Source organism: Myotis nattereri (assembly GCF_964212035.1).
Source record: "Myotis nattereri genome assembly, chromosome: 14".
In the NCBI taxonomy this organism is placed as follows: domain Eukaryota; kingdom Metazoa; phylum Chordata; class Mammalia; order Chiroptera; family Vespertilionidae; genus Myotis; species Myotis nattereri.
The window spans coordinates 59,090,719-59,109,381 of record NC_138089.1 but is presented as its reverse complement, the minus strand read 5'-3'; the positions used below and the strand labels follow the sequence as shown (position 1 = coordinate 59,109,381).

General features: G+C 61.1%; 2 protein-coding genes across 4 annotated transcripts; one reads left to right on the top strand and one right to left on the bottom strand.

Moving 5' to 3' along the window:
• Positions 1–3,408: 3,408 nt before the first annotated feature.
• On the bottom strand, positions 3,409–10,739 carry RRP9 (ribosomal RNA processing 9, U3 small nucleolar RNA binding protein). The gene is made up of 15 exons (XM_081106088.1): positions 10,591–10,739; positions 10,221–10,303; positions 7,249–7,358; positions 6,885–6,952; positions 6,764–6,805; positions 6,375–6,501; positions 5,732–5,856; positions 5,563–5,655; positions 5,147–5,247; positions 4,933–5,067; positions 4,798–4,860; positions 4,485–4,630; positions 4,327–4,406; positions 3,679–3,752; positions 3,409–3,566 (listed from the first exon to the last, which is right to left on the bottom strand). Exons 1-15 carry the CDS (start codon positions 10,675–10,677, stop codon positions 3,473–3,475), a joined length of 1,428 nt encoding a protein of 475 aa, XP_080962214.1. The 5' UTR covers positions 10,678–10,739; the 3' UTR covers positions 3,409–3,472.
• Positions 10,740–11,346: 607 nt separating this feature from the next.
• PARP3 (poly(ADP-ribose) polymerase family member 3) lies at positions 11,347–18,509 on the top strand. 3 transcript variants are annotated; one of them, XM_081105863.1, is made up of 11 exons: positions 11,441–11,555; positions 12,254–12,439; positions 13,216–13,341; positions 13,621–13,809; positions 13,946–14,099; positions 14,182–14,414; positions 14,623–14,772; positions 14,957–15,043; positions 15,267–15,444; positions 16,166–16,321; positions 16,963–18,509. In XM_081105863.1, the coding sequence occupies exons 2-11, from the start codon at positions 12,260–12,262 to the stop codon at positions 17,130–17,132; spliced, it is 1,623 nt and encodes a 540-aa protein (XP_080961989.1). In that variant the 5' UTR covers positions 11,441–11,555; positions 12,254–12,259; the 3' UTR covers positions 17,133–18,509. The 3 variants fall into 3 exon arrangements, with proteins under 3 accessions (XP_080961991.1, XP_080961989.1, XP_080961990.1); XM_081105864.1 differs by lacking the exon at positions 11,441–11,555 and adding an exon at positions 11,903–12,004; XM_081105865.1 differs by lacking the exon at positions 14,957–15,043 and having other exon boundaries at positions 11,347–11,555.
• Positions 18,510–18,663: the final 154 nt, after the last annotated feature.

Below are 18,663 nucleotides of genomic sequence, written 5' to 3'. Positions count from 1 at the left end.
AAGCACTGGCCCACTGACGTCACGTGTGAAAGATGACCCTCCCCAACCAGTAAAACTGGGGATCGATCTGTTCACAGTCCATCCAGACTCTAGGATACTATGTAGCTGTCAGAAAACAATGAATTTGACCTATTTGTCCTGATGTGGAAGTATATCCAAGATGCATTTTTATAAAGAATATATTTTTATTGATTTCACAGAGGAGGGAGAGGGAAAGAGAAACATTAATTATGAGAATCATTGACCGGCTGCCTCCTGCACACCCCCTACTGAGGATGGAGCCCACAACCCGGGCATGTGCCCTGACCAGGAATCAAACCGTGACCTCCTGGTTCATAGGTCAATACTCAAGCACTGAGCCACAGCCAGGCTCAAGATGCATTTCTAAGTGAAAAAAGTTGAAGATCAGTATGACCCCATTTAAGTAAATAAAACCATCAAGATACATAATTACCATGAACCAGGAGGTCACGTTTCAATTCCAGGTCAGGGCACAGGCCCGGGTTGTGGGCTCGATCCCCAGCAGGGGGGTGTGCAGGAGGCAGCTGATTGATGATTCTCTCTCATCATTGATATTTCTACCTCTCTCCCCCTCTCTTTTGCTCTCTCTGAAATCAGTAAAAAGTATTTTTTTTTAAGTTGCATTACATTTAGGGGAAGAAAAATTAACATGACAGATAAAATAAAAAGCACCCCCAAAATTGAAAGACACAGGGCAATAAACAAAAATCTATTTCTACACATCAACAAACAGTTGGCAAATTCTTGATATAGAAGTGCAAAGTTAAAGATTTACATCATCTGATTTCAAGACAATGATTTACTGTCTTGAAAAACTATCAAGTTACAGTAATCAAGACACGTGGTTTTAGTGTGTAAGGAGAGACAAACAGGTGAATGAAACAATGGAGAAGCCAGAAACAGACTCACATTTACAGCCTAGTGGTTTTTTTTAATGTACCCAGATAATTCCATGCAGAAAGGAAATGCATTTTTCAATGGGAAAAAATTTGACCCTTATCTAATATCACAAACCAAAAAAAAATTAATTCAAGATCTACCAGAGGCCTAAGCAAACACTGAAGCTAAAGCTACAAAGCTCACAGAAGAAAAGCCGTGGGAATCCCTTTGTGACCCTGAAGTCAACGAAGGCAGGATAGAGCACAAGCTCTAAAATACTGACAGGCTGGCTTTGTCCACATTAAAGCTGCTCATCAAGCCGAAACCGGTTTGGCTCAGTGGATAGAGCGTCGGCCTGCGAACTGAGGGGTCCCGGGTTCGGTTCCGGTCAGGGGCATGTACCTGGGTTGCGGGGGGAGGCGGCTATTCAGGGTTTCTCTCTCATCAATGTTTCTCTCTCTCTCCCTTCCTCTCTGTAAAAAATCAATAAAATACATTAAAAAAACAAACAAAAAAAAACCCTGCTCATCCAGACGGCACTCTTCCAAAGCCACAAGCTTAGGACTTCAGCACACAGATCTGACAAAGGACTCACAACCAGAATACAAGACGTTCTACAACACAATAAAGACACGCAACCCAATAAAAATGGTCAAAAGGCTTAAACCCACACTTCATAAAAGATCTTCAAATGGCCACGAAACACATGAAAAGTTGCTCAACACCCTTACTTATTAGGGAAAGGCAACAGTGAGACCACGGTGGGTTAACACAAGGTACCCATTAACGATGGCAAAACATAAAGGAAAAACATGGGAACCGACTGCTGACAAGAAGAAACCACCAGTTTGGAAGTCAGAGCGGCTGTTTCTGATAACAGGAAGCGCGTACCCTCGCCCACTGCGTGACTCAGCCCCTCCCAGGTATGGTTTACTCGGGAGATTTACTCGGGAGGCTGCGCGTGTGTGTTCAGGCCTGTACAGGAGCATTAGATCGCCCGTCGCATTATAATCATAAAAGCCAAATACTGGGAATGAGTCGAATGTCTACAGAGTGGGTTTTTAGTATACTCATAAGATGACGTATTAACAATAAAAAGCAAAGAACTAGTTAATGACACATGCATTGACATGGATATATCTTTTTTTTCCAACTCCAGTTTACATTCAATATTGTTTTGTATTAGTTTCAGGTGCGGCCTGGGTGTATCTTACAGTCGTCATGTTGAGCAAAGAAAGCCAAACCAAAACACAAAGCACTGTTTAATGCCATTTATATGAAGTTTTAAAACATGCAAAACGGATATATAGTGATGGAAACCAAGCAGTGCTTGCCTCTGAGAGCTGAGATTCATTAGAAAGAGGCACGAAGGAGCTTTCTGGGAAGATGGAAATGTTCTGTATGCTGATGAGGTGCAGATTATGGGACACATCCATTTGCAAAACTCATTTAACTGCCCATTTAAAAAATTTTCATTCGACAATACATAAATTATACCTTGATTTTTTTTTTAGATGAAGTTGAAATAAAAACATTTAAAAAATTAAGAACCCAGCCAGTATGGCTCAGTGGTTGAGAGTCAACCCATGAACCAGGAGGTCACATCTATTCCCAGTCAGGGCACATGACGGGGTTGCAGGCTTGATCCCCAGCTTTGGGCATGCAGGAGGCAGCCGATCAATGATTCTCTCTCATCACTGATGTTTCTTTCTCTCCCTTCTCTGAAATCAATAAAAATATATTTAAAGAAAAAGGAAAAGTATGAGCTCAACTCCAGCAAGGCAGCCTCAGCTGACCACGGCGGAGGATGGAGGCCGCAGGAGAAATACCATTTCAACGCCAAGGGCACGCACTTCCCAGCTTTCATCACTCCCTGGGGGTGTGCCAATGGGAAATGCTTCACATGTTAGAGGCATCTCAGTGTTGCTGGCATCACTCAGGAGGTAAGTTTGTCATCAGTGAGCTCATTCTGAGGCAGGACATGGGGAGTGAATCCCATCAGCATCCCCTAAACCCCACCCGACCCTGGGTTAAGGGATCCCTAACACTCCTTCTCGTCCCCCCCAAGGGGATGAGGGGACATCAGTGCACCTCCAGCTGCCTGGCCACCTGCCTGCCCACCCCACCCCACACAGGAGCACATCCTCCAGCAGGTGCAATCAGGGGCCAACATTCCTAACACCCCCACCCAAGGTCAAGGCCGGCTCCTGGAGGGGAGGGCACCCAGCCTCACTGCCCCGTCCCAGGCAGCACATGCAGTCGCCCTCCCCAGGGCGGTCTGGCCTGAGGGGGCAGGTCAGCCTGACTTCACTTCACTCAGACCCACCGCCTGCCCCTGAGGTCACTGAGGGTGCGGGGTCCGGGACCAGGAGGCGGAGGGCTCCGTCCACAAGTTCCTGGCGGAGGGCAGGCAGCCGCCCAGCCGGCAGAGCAGACAGACTGCGGGGCGTGGCCCTCCCCAGGCCCTGCCACCCCCTCCCCCCCAGGCAAGAGGCACAGGAGACAAGGCCCAAAAGAGAAGACTTTTAATACAAGAGGGCAGGGCGGGAAGGACTTAAATAGGGGACGGGCGTCAGGAGCCTGCGGCCGTGGGCCTGGGGGCCCTCCGCAAGGGGATGATGCACACGGAGTTCCGAGCCTCTTTGATCCGCCACCATCGGCCCAGCCTGCGGGGCGAGGGAGAAGCTGAGGCCGGTGCAGCCCCCAGTCCCACCCCAGGTCCCACCCAGCCACCAGCCAGTGCCCTCCCCGACCCCCACCCCTCCAGGCGCCTCCTACCTGTGCTCCTGCCCCACCCCGGCCACCAGGAAGTCCCCGGCGCTGGAGAACTTGAGGCTATTGATGAAGCCCACCTGGGAAAGGGGGTGATGGCAGAGGGATGAGCGCACCCCCACAGCCACGGCCCGCACATCAGGGTCGAGGCTTGGCCTTAGCTGACCTGCCTTCCACCCCTGCTCCGCCTCCTCCCGCCCCCCGAACCAGCCCGTCACCCCTGGGCCGGGGCCTCAGCCTCCACACGAGCTTTGTGAGGACTAAGGAGACAGTGTACGCCAAGCACGTCAGTGTCCCCCAGGGCCAGGCCCCTGGCTGTGGGGCCTGGAAACCCCATCGCCATCACCCTTGACCAAGCTCTGTACTTCACCAGACGTCACTGACAGACCTGCCACTCTTCCTGCGGTCACCCAAGTGGGCGCCCCAGCTCAGCATCAACCTGGCACTGCCACACAGAGCCCATCACAGGGAGCCCATCACACCTGTGCCCGTGGGCTCCCTGCCTCGTACCCAGCACCCAGGGGGGAGGGAGAGGAAGGAGCAGGGAGGGTTCTGCCGGGCCCCAGGCTAGGAGAGGAGGCTCCCTTCTGCTAGAAAGAGAGTCCAGGGACCTTGGGGTGCGGCCAAGATGGCCGGGCACTCAGGCCCACTCACCAGGGGGATGTCGCAGAGAGGGTCGAGCTGCCGGAAGCCCTCCCCGCACCGCCAGAGCCGCACGCAGGCGCTGTGGGAGCCTGGGGGGAGGGCGACAGTGAGCACCGCACCAGCCGGGGCCCCTCTGCCGCAGGGCACTCACCACCCAGGACGCTCACCGGTGGCCACGAGGTCTGTGTTGAGCAGGGCGGCCACTGACGACACCCAGAAGGGCTGCTCCAGGCCCGGCTCGCCCCGCAGCCCGTGGGCCTCCCGCTGCAGGGCGAGCGGCCGTTTCTTGGAGAGGCCCCACAAGGCCAGGGAGCTGGGGACAGGGAGCACAGTGAGCGCCAGGCAGGCAGGCAGGGCACACCGGCCGGGACGCAGCAGGTCGCCTGAGCTCTCCCCACTCAGCGTCTGCATCTGTGCAACCTGTTACAACTGCTGCCAGGCAGGGCCCCGGGGCTGGGCCGTGGGGGAGGCACCTCTTACCCGTCGTCGGCGCCCGACACCATGTGCTCCTCGTTGATGAGCTGAATGTTGTCAATGGAGCCCCTAAGAAAGAAGCAGTGAGGGGTGCCCCCATGGGCGCACCCGCCCCCGTGCCCGCTGTCCCCGCAGCCTTACTGGTGGCCGTAGAAGACGAGCTGGGACTCCTCGGGGATCTTCCACACGCGCACGGTGCCGTCCCGGCCGCCCGCCGTCACGCAGCACTCCCTGCTCAGAGCGTCCAGCGCAGCCACCGCGTCCTGGTGCCCGAAGCTGGAGGGGCACAGAGCCTGGGTCACCCACGATCGCGCACACGCACACGCGCACGCACACCCTCCCCGCGCGCACTCACAGCGTCTCCACGTAGGAGTTCTCCGCCACGTTCCACACCTTCACCGAGCGGTCGTGGGACGTGCTGTAGAGCTGGTGGGTGCCTCGGCGGAACGCCAGCCCCTGGGGAGGCGCGGAGAGAGGGCAGAGGCTGGGCTGCAGGCGGCAGAGGGCACAGGGAGCCAGCTCCCCGGGAGCGGTGCCACCCTATCTGCAGGCGGCAGCCGCTCACCTGCCCTGGCAGCGGCAGTCTTCCCACCGGCCTCCCTGCTCCCGGGGCAGCTCCACCCAGCTCCCCGGCTCTCTCCCGTCATGACTGACAACGCCACTCACTGCACCAACGTGCAGGCTCCCGGCTCCCTGAGCCTCAGCCACCCCATCCCCAGGCCCGGCCACCCGGCGCTCCCTGAAGGTCCCGCACGGAGGCCCACTCCTCACCGACACGGCGTCCCGGTGCCCCGTGAAGGTGTACAGGTGCCTGCAGCTCGGGGCCTCCCAGATGAGGATGAGCTTGCTGCGGTCGCCCGAGGCCTGTGGGGAGAACGACAGTGGCCACAGGCGCCCGTGTGCCCAGACCTCTCACCGCCCCAGGGCCCACCGGCCTTACCAGGTACTTGCCGTCGGAGGAGATGGCCATGCAGAGCACGTGGCTGCTGTGGCCGGGGGGCTGGCCCTCCGCGCCCTTCTTGGCACGTGGGATCACGTGAAGCTTCCGTCCACTCTCCACGCTCCCTGCGCAGGGGAGAGAGACGGCGGGGATAGGCGAGAGGCCTGGTGCCACCCCCTCCAGGGCGCATGGGGCCCTGGACAAGCCCTGGCCTCAGGTCAGATCTGGCTCAGCGACTGAGAGAGAGGTCACCTCAGTTTCCTCATCTGTGAAGTGGGGACAATAACCCTAAAGGGCAGCCACGCAGCCCCGGAGGAGGGAGGGAAGTGCTTTGGGACAGACGTTCTCCTGCTCCTGTGGGCGGAGGAGGCCGGACCAAGGAGGCCGGGGACAGGGCCCTCTGGTCCAGGCCCAGCAGCACGGACCCCTGACTCCTCCCGCTGCTCCCCATCTCCATGACGGTGACGGGGCGCTCAGGAGCCCCTCCTGGGCAGAAGCTGCCACAGCCACCCAGAGACTTCTGGGGACAAGCCTGCTTCCAGAAGCTTCCCCATCAGGCCTTAGGTCGTCCTGATTCCTCCTTCCTCCCAGACCAGCCCCCGCAGACGGTCCCTGGGGCTGCACCCGCCAGGCACGCACTCACACTTAATGATGGTGCAGTCTTTGGCGGCGGAGAAGATGGCCAAGTCGTCGGGGGTGATGACCAAGCATGTGATGGAGAGCTGGTGGCCCCGTAAGACTCGAATGTCGGCCGGGGCTGGGGCCTGGATCTGGGCAGGCAGGACGGGGTCATTGTGACTGAGGGAGGGAAGCACCCCCACCTACACACTCCCATCTACACGCACGCACACGCAAACACACCACCCTTCCCCATCTCCCGCCCAGAAGGAAACCAGACCCAGGGCTGCAAGTCCACCATGTCCCTGAGCAAATACCCCGCAGCCTGAGTCCCCAGTTGGGTCATCTGCCCACCAACCCAGGAGGGACCCCCAATTCCCTCCCATCTTACACCCACGTGCCCCGCCCACTCACCTCCTTCGCCACCGACTTCTGCAGCCTGCCCCGCTGCTCGAGCTGCAGGGAGAGGACTGGGTGAGGCCCCCGAGCCAGGCCAGCCCACCCCTTCCTCCCACCATGGGGCCTCCGCACGCACCACGTCCTCCTTCAGGCGCCCCGCCACCTGGTCCTCCTCGAACTCGCGGGCCTCGGCCTTCTCGTCCTCTGTGCCGGCAGAACAGACCAGTAAACCAGGGCCAGACCCGCTTGGCTTTCCCTTCCGATCCCCACCCACCACCTCAGTCCCGGGCCCAACACGGGGGCCCTGTCCCCCGGGAAGTCCAGGCTGCCTCGGGCACAGGGGAGGCAGGGCCAGTGGTTCCTCCTGCCCACCCCCGCCTTTACTTACCAGATCTGTCTACCCCTCCCCGCCAGGTCACCCATGAGACCAGCTCCCACAGGGCAGCCCACGGGGCACTGTGCCAGTCACCCCGCCCCTCACCTGCCCGCTCTGGGCTCACCTTGCTGCCGGAGCTGCTCAAGGTAGAGCTTGGCCAGGCGCAGCTTCTTCTCCTGCGCCGTCTCCTCCAGCTCCTCCTGCTCCTCCTCCTCTGTCCTCCTGGGAGCGAGGCTGAGGGCGGGGGCTGGGTTAGAGGGGGCTCACCCCGCTCCGCTGGCACTAGGACCGCCTGCGCCCCCTGCCCGTCACCGCCCCCATCCCCTGCCAGCGCATGGGCAGTGCTTACACCCGCAGAAAACAAGGTGACTTATTAGGGCCCACCCAGCGCCTGACAGCGCGAAAACAGGCCGCAGCCCAGAGGCCATGATGGCTCCCTCATCCCTGCAGGGAACGGGAAGGTTCCACAGGCCCCTGAGAAAAGCAGGTCACCAATGAAGGGTCAGGAGCCAAAATGGCTTCAGACGTCTGGACAGCAACCCTGACAGCAGGCAGACACGTTCCGCACACAGAATCCTGCAGAAAAACGCTAAGCCCTGGAATTCCACGCGTTACACCATCGATGACGAGTGACAACAGAGCCCATGTCCAAAGCGCCACAGAATTGGTCCTTTCTCCTTCTTTTAAGGACGGGGACCCAACCCGGCGAGCAGGCAGCTCAGAGCAACTGCCGACCACCCCAGCCGGGGGAGCAGCCAGCCCGACCCGCAGCCAGGCCCTGCGGCAGACAGGTGGGGCCTGTCACCACCTCCCTGCCACGGCGTCCACCTGAGGACGGGATGGCACGGAAGCTTCGTGGTCTTGGCTCGCCCTCGTGCTGCTGCAGCTCCGCTCCCCCTCATGCCCGCCCCTCACTTCAAGCAAGACAAGCCCTCCTGACTCGCTCCTGGGAGCTGGACGAAGGTCACGGGACTCAGAAGCAGAAAACCCGGGACAGCCCCTCCCCGAGATCACACGCTGGCACATATCCACTCCCTGGCGGGTCCCCCAGCTGGTTCCCGGGACTCATTCATGACCTTGCCCATGACTTTCCCAGGAAGGAACTCGGAAACCCTCAAGGCCAGACCATGCTCCTTAGTACACAGCCAGGGTCAGAACTTCCACTCAGTTTACCCAAACTCATCAATCCATGCTCACACGTAGCAGACAGGACGCAAACGAAAATGAAGGGAAGCACACACTGTCTGATCCCGCCCATGGGCCATTCCGGAAAAGGCAAGACTCCAGGGGCAGTGGCTGGGGCGGGAGGAGAACTGACCCGGGAGCTGGGGGATCCTGGCGCGAGAGGAAACCCTGCCGTATCTTCACAACTCACAGAACTATACACGAAGCAAGGTGAACGGCACTGCCTGCAAATCATACCCGAGCGAGAAGACAAAAAAGAAGAAAGAGGAGCCCAGCGAGCGTGGCTCTGGGGCTGAGCATCCACCCAGGAACCAGGAGGTCACGGTTCGATTCCCGGTCAGGGCACATGCCTGGGGTTGCGGGCTCCATCCCCAGTGTGGGGTGTGCAGGAGGCAGCCGATCCATGATTCTCTCTCATCACTGGTGTTTCTATCTCTCCCTCCCTCTCCCTTCTTCTCTGAAGTCAATAAAAATATTTTTTTAAAAAGGAGGAGGAAAGAAGGAAGAAAGCAAATAAATTCCTAGCTCCAGTCAGGAATGGCAGCTGGCACTTCTAAGTTCCTGCAAATGGTCTCGCTGTTAACCTGAGTGGTGGGTGCAGAGGTGCATCGTGTCCTCGTCACTGTCTGTAGCATTGCATTAACGCTTCTGTGTCTAACACGTTTCACATTTTTATTGTTGTTGTTAGTCCTCACCCGAGGATACTTTTTCCTTTGATTTTCAGACAGAGTGGGAGGGAGGGAGAGAGAGAGACAAACATCATCCATTGGTTGCCACCCACAGGCACCCGGACCAGGGCCTGGGATCCAACCTGCAACCCAGGTACTTGCCCCTGACCAGGAATCGAGCCTGCGACACTCCCATCCACAGGCCAACGCTCCAATCACTGAGCAAAACCAGCCAGAGTCCACGACACATTTCAAAGGCATTTCAAAGTGTCTGGCAACGGGCTTGGTACACACATAGCCACGTAACCTTAGGACTAAGAAAAGTATATTAAGTCTCTGTGAGCAGGTGAAGGCCAACGAAATGCAATTTTAGAAGCAGAATTTCCAAAGCCAACTTTCTTTTTCAATCCTCACTCCAGGTTATTTTTTCATTGATTTCGAGAGAGAATGGGAGGAAGGGAGGGAGGGAGGAAGAGAAGAGAGAAACATCAACATGAGATACATCAATTGCCTGCCTCTGCATGCATCCCTATGGGAGCTGGGAACCTGCAACCAAGGTATGTGCCCTCGACTGGGAATCAAACCCTCGACCCCACGGTGCACAGGCCAACACTCCCGGCAGCACAAAAGCCAACTCTTCATGGACCCACCCCCGGGCCGTCCACCCTCTTCCAGTCCGGCACTGACACCCCGGACTTGGCTGATCCCCAAATGCCTTCCCTGCCTCTCCCCGAGGGACTCCTCCCCAGGCCCAATTTGTGTCCCATCCTCTGTTCCCTGAAGACACAACGTAACTCTAGTCCCGATCCCACACCTTCAGTCCCCCCTGCCTGCTCCTCTCTGCACTCTCCAAAGTGAAGCAGGTGCCAGGCCTCTGCTGGGCGCCAGGAGGGAGACCACTCACTGGGAAACCGTGGGGACCGGAATGAAGAAGAGCCGGCACTGCTTGTATCCCTCTCCCCGTCCAGGTCGGTGCACCTGTGCTCAGATCCCTGCCCTGAGCCAGCGAGGTCTCGAGGTCTCCCGTTGGGACTGGGACTGGGGGGGTGTGGTCCTCCCCACACAGAGAACCCGCAGGGAAGGAGGTGAGACTTCCCGGGATCAGAAACCGGAGTTAAGAGCCAAAATCTGAGCCAAGGACCCGAGATCTGGGTTCTAGACCCGTATCCACCCCGACTCACGGAGACTTCCACAAAGCGCGGGCCTCGGGGGTCGCTTCCACCACGTGGAAAGAAGGGCTCACCTCTCGCTCTCGGAGTCGCTGGAGATCTCCTCGTTCATCCTGCCGCCACCCTTGGACTTGCCCCGGTCCCGGGCGGAGTCGGCCTGGGAATTATACGATCCTTCCTGCGGTCAGGGGTCCCGGCCACTCCGGCCCTGACCCAGGGCCCCTTCCCGATCCCGAGGGCTCTGGGGCTGGGCAAGGCCTTGGGCCTCGGCTCAAGTGCAAGGCCTCCCAGGATTCGGCCGGCGGACAGGGACGCAGCTGACTCCAGCTTTAGTCCCGGGAGAAGGGCCGGGCAGGGCACGGAGGGGCTGGGAGGGGATGGAGGCGGGATGACGGCGGTCCCAACTGCGGGTCGGACCCCGGGCCGCAGGAACGCCTTGCTCACCTTTCGCCGCCGCTTGCCGGCCCCCGCACCGGCTCGGGCCCCCGAGGCCGGCTTCCCCCGCTTCCGAGCCACCGCAGTCGCCGACATGCTGCCCGCCGGTGTGTGGCAGCGGCCCGCCGGAGCACTCACGTGGCGGCTGAACCCGGCGGTCTGGCAACACTCCGCGCCCTGATAGGCCCCCACTGCCCGGCGGGCCCCGCCTCCCGCGACTCCATTGGGCCCTTTGATAGGCTCTGCCACGCCCCCAAACGCCCATACGTTCCTCGCCTGTGGCCACGCCCCCTAGAGCTCCCATAGGCTCCCGCGCCGGGCTCTTCCTGCCGGAAGCTGGGGCGCGTGCGCACCGCTACTCAGCTGCCATCTAAGGAGGGGCGAACGGGCCGAAGAGGCGGGGTGTGCTCTGTTTTCGCTCCTTGGACGCTTGGGGGCGCCAGAGATGCGGGGTTCCGAGTCCCAGAACGTGACTCCACCCCGTCAGGGGCGGGGACCAGGGTGTACCAGTCTGGCTCCACTAGAGAGCTGGTCGGGGTAGGGGGGGTAGGGGGGGTGGGGGGAATCCAGGCAGCCCGGAGGAAGGCAGGCAGTGCCCACACTTGGGTCCAAGGTCCCTGGGCACCGGTGGACACGCATGGCATGCCGCCTCGGCCCAGGGAGCAGCCCTAAGGGCGCGTCAGCCCTCTGGGCCCTGGCAGTGTGGGATCCTGTCCACCCATTCCTGGGTCAGGCTGCAGGCACTGGCCTGACCCAGCCTCTGACTCACCCGCCTGGTGACCAAATAGCTGGAATCCTACACCACCACAGCCCCGCTTTCCCCGCCTCTGGCGATGGTCAGGAAGTCCCTCCCTACGTCACACTTCAGGCTGACAGAGGGTTGCTAGCGGGTCCCCTAGAACTGGGACTGCCCTGGCAGGTCCTGATACTGGGCCTGGAGGCTGCCATCTCTCCCAGGTCCCTGCTTCTCTTAGGTGAGTGCCCTATGGCCCTGGTCCACAGGGCGGGGCAGGGTGGGACTGCCCTTGCCCGCTGGCAATTCAAGGCCACTGGGACCCCGGCTGGCACCCCAGAACTCTTGAGCTCACTGGGGAGGGTTTCTGTGTCACTGGGTCCCAAGAGAAAGAGATCTGGCCCCAGGGGTGCTGCCCCCTGGCCCCACTGCCCGTTCTCCTCCATAGCTGGGGTGACTCAGCCCAGCACCCATGCCAGTCCGAGGCAGCTGAGAAGGGGAGGAGCAGGCAGAGCCCTGGAGTGCTCTGGAGGGAGGAGGAGCCCATAAGTGGGAGGGAAGACTTGCGTTTCACTTTCTCTACCCCCTGGACAAAGAGGAGAGCCAGAGAGGGGAGGGAGCCACTCCTCCTTGGCCGCAGTGGGCACACTGGACAGGGCCCTGGCCTGACCCCGGGACCAGGGACAAGGCGTGTCTGGGGCACAGAGAACGGGTTCTGGGCTGCGGCTGGGAACGTGGAATGGAGCGGGGGCGGGGGGGGGTGTGTGGAAGAGCAGCGCTGGGAGAGGGGGGAGGGGGGCGGGGCAGCTCACCAAAGGGCACACCCAGGGTGGGGCAGGTTGGTGCTGTACCAGGCAGGTGGGGTGCAAGGCCATGGAGAGCTGGGGGCCCTGTGTAAGACTCGAATGTCAGCCCTGAAGGCCCTCTCCGTGCCCCCAGACAGCCATGGCTCCCAAGCGCAAGCCCCCTGCGCAGTGTGAGGGCCCTGACGCGAAGAAGGGCCGGCAGGGGACAGAGGAGGACAACTTCCGCTCCACTGCGGAGGCCCTCAAGGCCGCGCCCACAGAGAAGCGCACTGTCCGGGTGGACGCCTCCTGTCCTCTCAGCCACAAGCCTGGGGCCCAGGTAAGCAGTAGCCCCCAGCCAGGCCCGGAGCCTGCCCTCCTGGGTCAAGTACCCTCAGACCTGCTCCCCTCCCCACGGGGCTGGGCTCTGGCCACAGAGCTCAAAGGTCCGAAGTCAGTCTCATCTCCAAGACCCTAAAGGTCAGACAGGCCACATCTCATCAGACTTGGGAAGCTGCTGTCTGCTCTTGTTTAAATTTATTTTTAATGTGTTTTTACTGATTTTGGAGAGGAAGGGAGAGGGAGGGAAATAGAAACATCAATGATGAGAATCATCGATCGGCTGCCTCCTGCATGCACCACACTGGGGATCAAGCCCACAACCTGAGCATGTGCCCTGACCGGGAATCGAACCCTGACCTACTAGTTGATAGGTCCACACTCAATCACTGAGCCATGCCTGCCGGCCAGGCTCCTGTCTGCTCTTTAGACCTCAGGGCAGGCCCTGGGCTTCTTAGGCCACCCCCTATCACACTTAAAGCCGGGCTCACCTGTGTCCCCTCAGACCAGCCCACAGGGGAGGGCTGTGTCCCCCTGAGATCCTCCCAGGCCAGAGCCTGTCTCCCTCAGTCCCCACCCCAGAGCACAGCTGCATCCTGTCCTCCCAGAACCTCCCCCACTGCCCGAGGTGAGCCATGGCCCCTCGGACTCCAGGGGCCAGAACTATGACCCCCTCAAGCCTCCCCTGCCAGGGCCTCCTCTGCTGCCCCGTGCAGTCAGACCCCTGTGAGGTGCGGCCGCCCATGCCAGCCTGCCCTGCCCTGCCCCCTGGCCCAGGTGCACGGGGACTACGACTGCACCCTGAACCAGACCAACATCGGGAACAACAACAACAAGTTCTACATCATCCAGCTACTGGAGGACGGCGGGCGCTTCGCCTGCTGGAACCGCTGGGGCCGCGTGGTGAGTGCCCGCCAGCTCCCGCCTCCCCCACCTCCCCCGCCTCCCCCATCTCTCCCATCTCCCAGCCTCCCCCTCCTCCCCCACCTCCCCCGCCTCTCCCATCTCCCCCGCCTTCCCAGCTCATTACAGGCCCCAGCTGCCCAGGGACCCACCCCATACTCAGGGCCGAGGCCACAGAAGCTGATGTCCCAGGCGCCCAGCACAGGGCCTGGCACCACAGGCCAGCAAGCGCTATGGAGGCAGCGCGGTGGGCACACCCCTGAAGGCTGTCAATTGCAGGGAGAGGTGGGCCAGTCCAAGCTCAGCTACTTCACGTCCCTGGAGGATGCAAAGAAGGACTTCGAGAAGAAATTTAAGGACAAGACCAAGAACAGCTGGGCGGAGCGGGAGCACTTCGTGGCCCACCCCGGCAAGTACACGCTCATCGAGGTGCAAGGCGAGGAGGAGGCCCAGGAGGCCGTGGTGAAGGTGAAGTGGACCCGGGGGAGTGGGCGGGCCCTGGGCTGAGGGAGGGGACGCCCGACCCAGCGCCCTGGGCTCTGCCACTGCCCGCTATGCAAGCTGAGGCCAGACCTGCCTCTCACCTCGGCCTGGCCCTGCCCAGGTGGAGTCCCTCTGCGCCCAGGTGGACGGAGGCCCCGTGAGGACCGCGTTTCAGCGCGTGCGGCCCTGCTCCCTGGACGCACCCACACAGAGGCTCATCACCAACATCTTCAGCAAGGACATGTTCAGTGACGCCATGGCCCTCATGAACCTGGGTGAGGACCCCGGGGCCAGGCCAGGGGGGCAGGGCCCGGGGGTGGCAGCGGGCTGAGCCTTCCCACTCCCCCCACCCCCCAGATGTGAAGAAGATGCCTCTGGGGAAGTTGAGCAAGCAACAGATCGCTAGGGGCTTTGAGGCCCTGGAGGCCCTGGAGGCGGCCCTGAAAGGCCAGGAGGACAGGGCTGGTGGCCGCAGCCTGGAGGACCTGTCCTCCCACTTCTACACCCTCATTCCCCACAACTTCGGCCGCAGCCGGCCCCCGCCCATCAACTCCCTGGAGCTCCTGCGGGCCAAGAAGGACATGCTGCTGGTGAGGCCGGGAGGGGCGGGGGGACCAGACAGGAGGAGGCAGTTGGCCCAGCAGGCAGCCATGGACTGGGATGGGCAGGCCAGCAGACAGAGGGCTGGGTGGGTGAGCAGGTGGACAGACACGCGGGATGGCCACGGTCCCAGTCGTGTGGGAGGAGGGGGGTGGGGCGGGAGGACGCGTGGATGAGCCGCCGGTGCCGTCACCGTAGGTGCTGGCGGACATCGAGCTGGCCCAGACCCTGCAGGCAGCCCCTGAGGAGGGAGAGAAGGTGGAGGAGGTGACGCACCCCCTGGACCGAGACTACCAGCTCCTCAGGTGCCAGCTCCAGCTGCTGGACCCAGAGGCGACTGAGTACAAGGTGGGCTGGGCCTCGCAGAGCAGCCAGGCTAACCGTGGCACCACCCTTCTGCCCACTGGCCACGGTCCCTTGGCCTTCCTCCCCGTGTCTCTAGAGCTTGAGCTCTGAGAGCCCCGCCACTGGGGACCAGTCGGGGTTCACCCATGCCTCTGGCCCTTGGCACCCCGCTCCCGCTCTCCCCCAGGTGATCCACACCTACATGAAGCAGACGGGCGGCAGCCCCAGGGGCCTGGTGCTACGGCACGCTTGGAAAGTGAACCGAGACGGGGAGGTGAGGGAGCCCCGAAGCCCTCCCCAGCCCTGCCCTGACCGGGGAGGTGGTGTCCTGGCTTAGGTGTCCCTGACTGAATCGTCTTAGCCACTGTGGCCCGTCTCCACCGGGCCTGGGCTTGTGGGTGTGTGCATGAGGGTGTGAGTGCCCAGGGGGACCCAGGCCTCAGTCGGACCCCCGAGCCGGTGGGCACGGCTCTCCTGTTCCACACCCCCCACCCCAGGGAGACAGGTTCCAGGCCCACTCCACGCTGGGCAACCGCAGGCTGCTGTGGCACGGCACCAACGTGGCCGTGGTGGCCGCCATCCTCACCAGCGGGCTGCGCATCATGCCGCACTCCGGCGGCCGCGTGGGCAAGGGTATCTACTTCGCCTCGGAGAACAGCAAGTCGGCCGGCTACGGTGAGGCGCCCTCGGCCCAGCCCTGGCGGGCATGGGGAGGTGGCAGAGGCCCGAGGCTGCAGGTGGGTGGTGCCTTCACAAGGCCATAGGGATGGGCACCCAGGCCAGGGCGGTGGAGTGAGGAGGAGAGAGTCCGTGAGGGACACGCAGGAGGGGGTAGCAGCTGTGGGAAAGGGCCCAGGGGTCTCTAGTGACCCGCAAGTTTCTATCCAGAGGTGTCTTCACGGGGGGGCCTCAGCCAGGCTGACCCCGTCATTGGAACCACCCAGCACCCACCCGACAGCCAGGCCCAGGGCAGATGGGGAGAAGTTCTGGGAGGTGTGAGGTGGCCAAGGCCAGGGCCAAGGGGTCAGGCAGGGGGCAGAAGAGCCTAAGGAGGAGTCGGGGTGGCCGCAGGGGCGGTGCCGCGGTCCCAGGCCTGGGATGAAGGGTGCGAGTGGCAGAGCGGCCAGGGAGAACCCCCCCCCACCCCCCGGCGTCTGTCCTTGGGAGGCCATGGCTAACCTTGGGGAGGGCAGCCAGGGGGCAAGGCCTGGCCCCTGGAGCCCAGGAGTGGGGGGAATGGGAGGGAGCGTGGCCAGGACGAGGGGTGCTTTCAGGAGGAAGTGTGGGCAGCCTTTTGTGCTGGGGCCCAGGAAGAGGAGGTTCCCGTGCAGCAGCCAGGGGCCCAGGGAGTCAGGCTGGGGCCCAGCTGCCCCGCCTGAGCCGCCATGTCCCCCAGTTACCACCATGTCGTGCGGGGCCCACCGCATCGCCTACATGTTCCTGGCGGAGGTGGCCTTGGGCAGAGAGCACCACATCATGGCTAACGACCACAGCTTGAAGCAGGCACCCCCCGGCTTCGACAGCGTCGTCGCCCGAGGCCGCACGGAGCCTGGTGAGTCCCAGGCCGCAGAGCTGCGCAGGCCTGGGTGGGGAGGGGGCGCTGAGGCCAGGGCCGAGGATGCTTTCAGGAGGAGGCAGCAGAGAAAGGGCTGGGGAGCAGCAGGCTTCCTCCCTGCAGCCATTCCTTGTCATCCAACAAATCATCCCTGGGTATCCAGGAGGGCTTCAAAGAGGGGGTGTCATTGAGTATCAAAAGATGAGTAGGTGGCCCTAGCCAGTGGCTAGAGCATTGGCCTTAAGGACTGAAGAGTCCCAGGTTCGATTCCCAGCAAGGGCACATGTCCACATTGCGGGCTCAATCCCCAGTAGGGGGCTGCAGGAGGCAGCCGATCAATGAGTCTCTCTCATCATTGGTGTTCCTATTTCTCCCTCTCCCTCTCCCTTCCTCTCTGAAATCAATAAGAACATTAAAAAATTAAAAATTAAAAAGAGATGAGTAGGTGTCTCCCAGGCAAAGGAATGGAGGGGGTTGGCCCAGGAGAAGTCGCGGCCTGTGCCGTGGTTTGGAGGTGGGCAGGGCGGGAAGTGTGGGCATTCCCCGTGGCAGAAGAGCAGAGCATAGGAGCCGAACGTATCCTGGAGGCCAAGGACCAGTGACCCTCGGGTCACCCCTGGCCCTTGCTGTGTACGCAGATCCCACCCAGGACACGGAGCTGGAGCTGGACGGCCGGCGAGTGGCAGTGCCCCAGGGCCGGCCCACGCCCTGCCCCGAGTTCAGCAATTCCTCCTTCTCCCAGAGCGAGTACCTCATCTACCAGGAGAGCCAGTGCCGCCTGCGGTACCTGCTGGAGGTGGGCTTCTGAGAGCCGCCCTCACCCAGGCCCTCCGGGGACAGACTGCCATCTCAGTCTTCTGGCCCAGACCCGGCGCCCATGTCACCCCTTCTCTCTCCCAAATCTCCCTTCTGTGTCCCAGGCAGTGGTCCCCCCCCCCCCCGCCTCCAATCCCCACTAGCCCTGCCTGGCTGTGGCCCCGAGTCTCGCCTGCCAACGTGACAGGCGTGAGGGACTGGCGTTATCCCTGGGTCACAATGCCGCAGCCTCTTCAGGGCTGTGTCGTTAGAGGGGCACAGACTGATGGTGTCGGACCCCTTACCCGCCCGGGCTGTCCACCAGGCCCAGCCTGTCCACCCCAGAGGTGTGACCGCCAGTGGAGGCTGGACAGCGGGCAGCAAGTTTATTAAACACTGTCCACTCACCCCAGGCCCCGACTGTCTGTGCTGCGGCCGCACAAGCCTAAGCCCCCTTCCTCTCCACAGTGACCCCCCCCACACACAGCCCACGGCAGCTTGGGCCCCACCCACCCTGGTCCATCTGTGTCCGTCACTGCAACCACCCGCCGCCCCTGGTCACTGAGCTTTCAAAGGCAACCCTCACCATCCACTCAGACCTGGTGGCCACCTGGGGACCCACCTGGGGTCTGTCCGCTGGCCCGCACGTGGCCAGGCAAACCGAGCATCGCTCCTGGCTCGGCATCAACGTGTCTCAGATCTGCACGTTCTAATCCAGCTGAGCACACACCGAGCGCCCAGCTCTGCCACCGTGAACGATGCCCGTGAGCACCAGGGGGTCACCCTACCCAGACCCGAGGGTGCGGGTGCTGTGTCTGCTTCTCCAGCTCCAATCCAACACCACAGGGTCCCTTCCTCTCCCCAGTCCCACACGCACACCTGCTTCTCTAACAGTACGCACCTCCATTTCCGTCACCATCAGTCCATTTACTTGTTGGCTCCACCCCACCCGAAAAGGAGGTGCAGAACCGCCAGCCCGTGTCACCCTGAGCACACGCTTTCTGAGCGGGGCTCACGTTTCACGGTTATGCTTTTGACTTTAGATGAGCAGGGAGTTTGAAACAGGTGAAACATTGCTTGGATCCGTTACTTAGTGATTCCTTTCGGTGTAGTGATGCCATTCATTTGAAATACAGGTAGGTTCCTTTGTCCTGCATCTATTCACCTTCAGGCGGGCTTTTCCTCATCTTCACTGATTTATTTTTTCCAACACACAGAAGATTAACATAGTCCCAACTCCATCGTCCCCAGAGTCTAATCTAATCAAAAACAGGAGCTCAGAAGAGACCCCCCCTGGCCCTGCACGCCGCCCACCGGCTGCGGGAAGCCAGTTTCTGGCTTAGCCTTCATGTACTCCTTTTGGCAAATTAAAAAGCAGCAGTTACACTACAGTTTCAAGTTTAGCTGAATGACTTTGGAGGAGCAGGCACGCTCCAGCCCCCCACGGTCCCCATCGCTCCTAGAACCGCCGCCAGCTCGTTTTCTTTGCGCTGTTCCTGCCAGGCCTGCTGAGCCGGGTCCAGGCCCGGGTGGCTCAGCGCTGC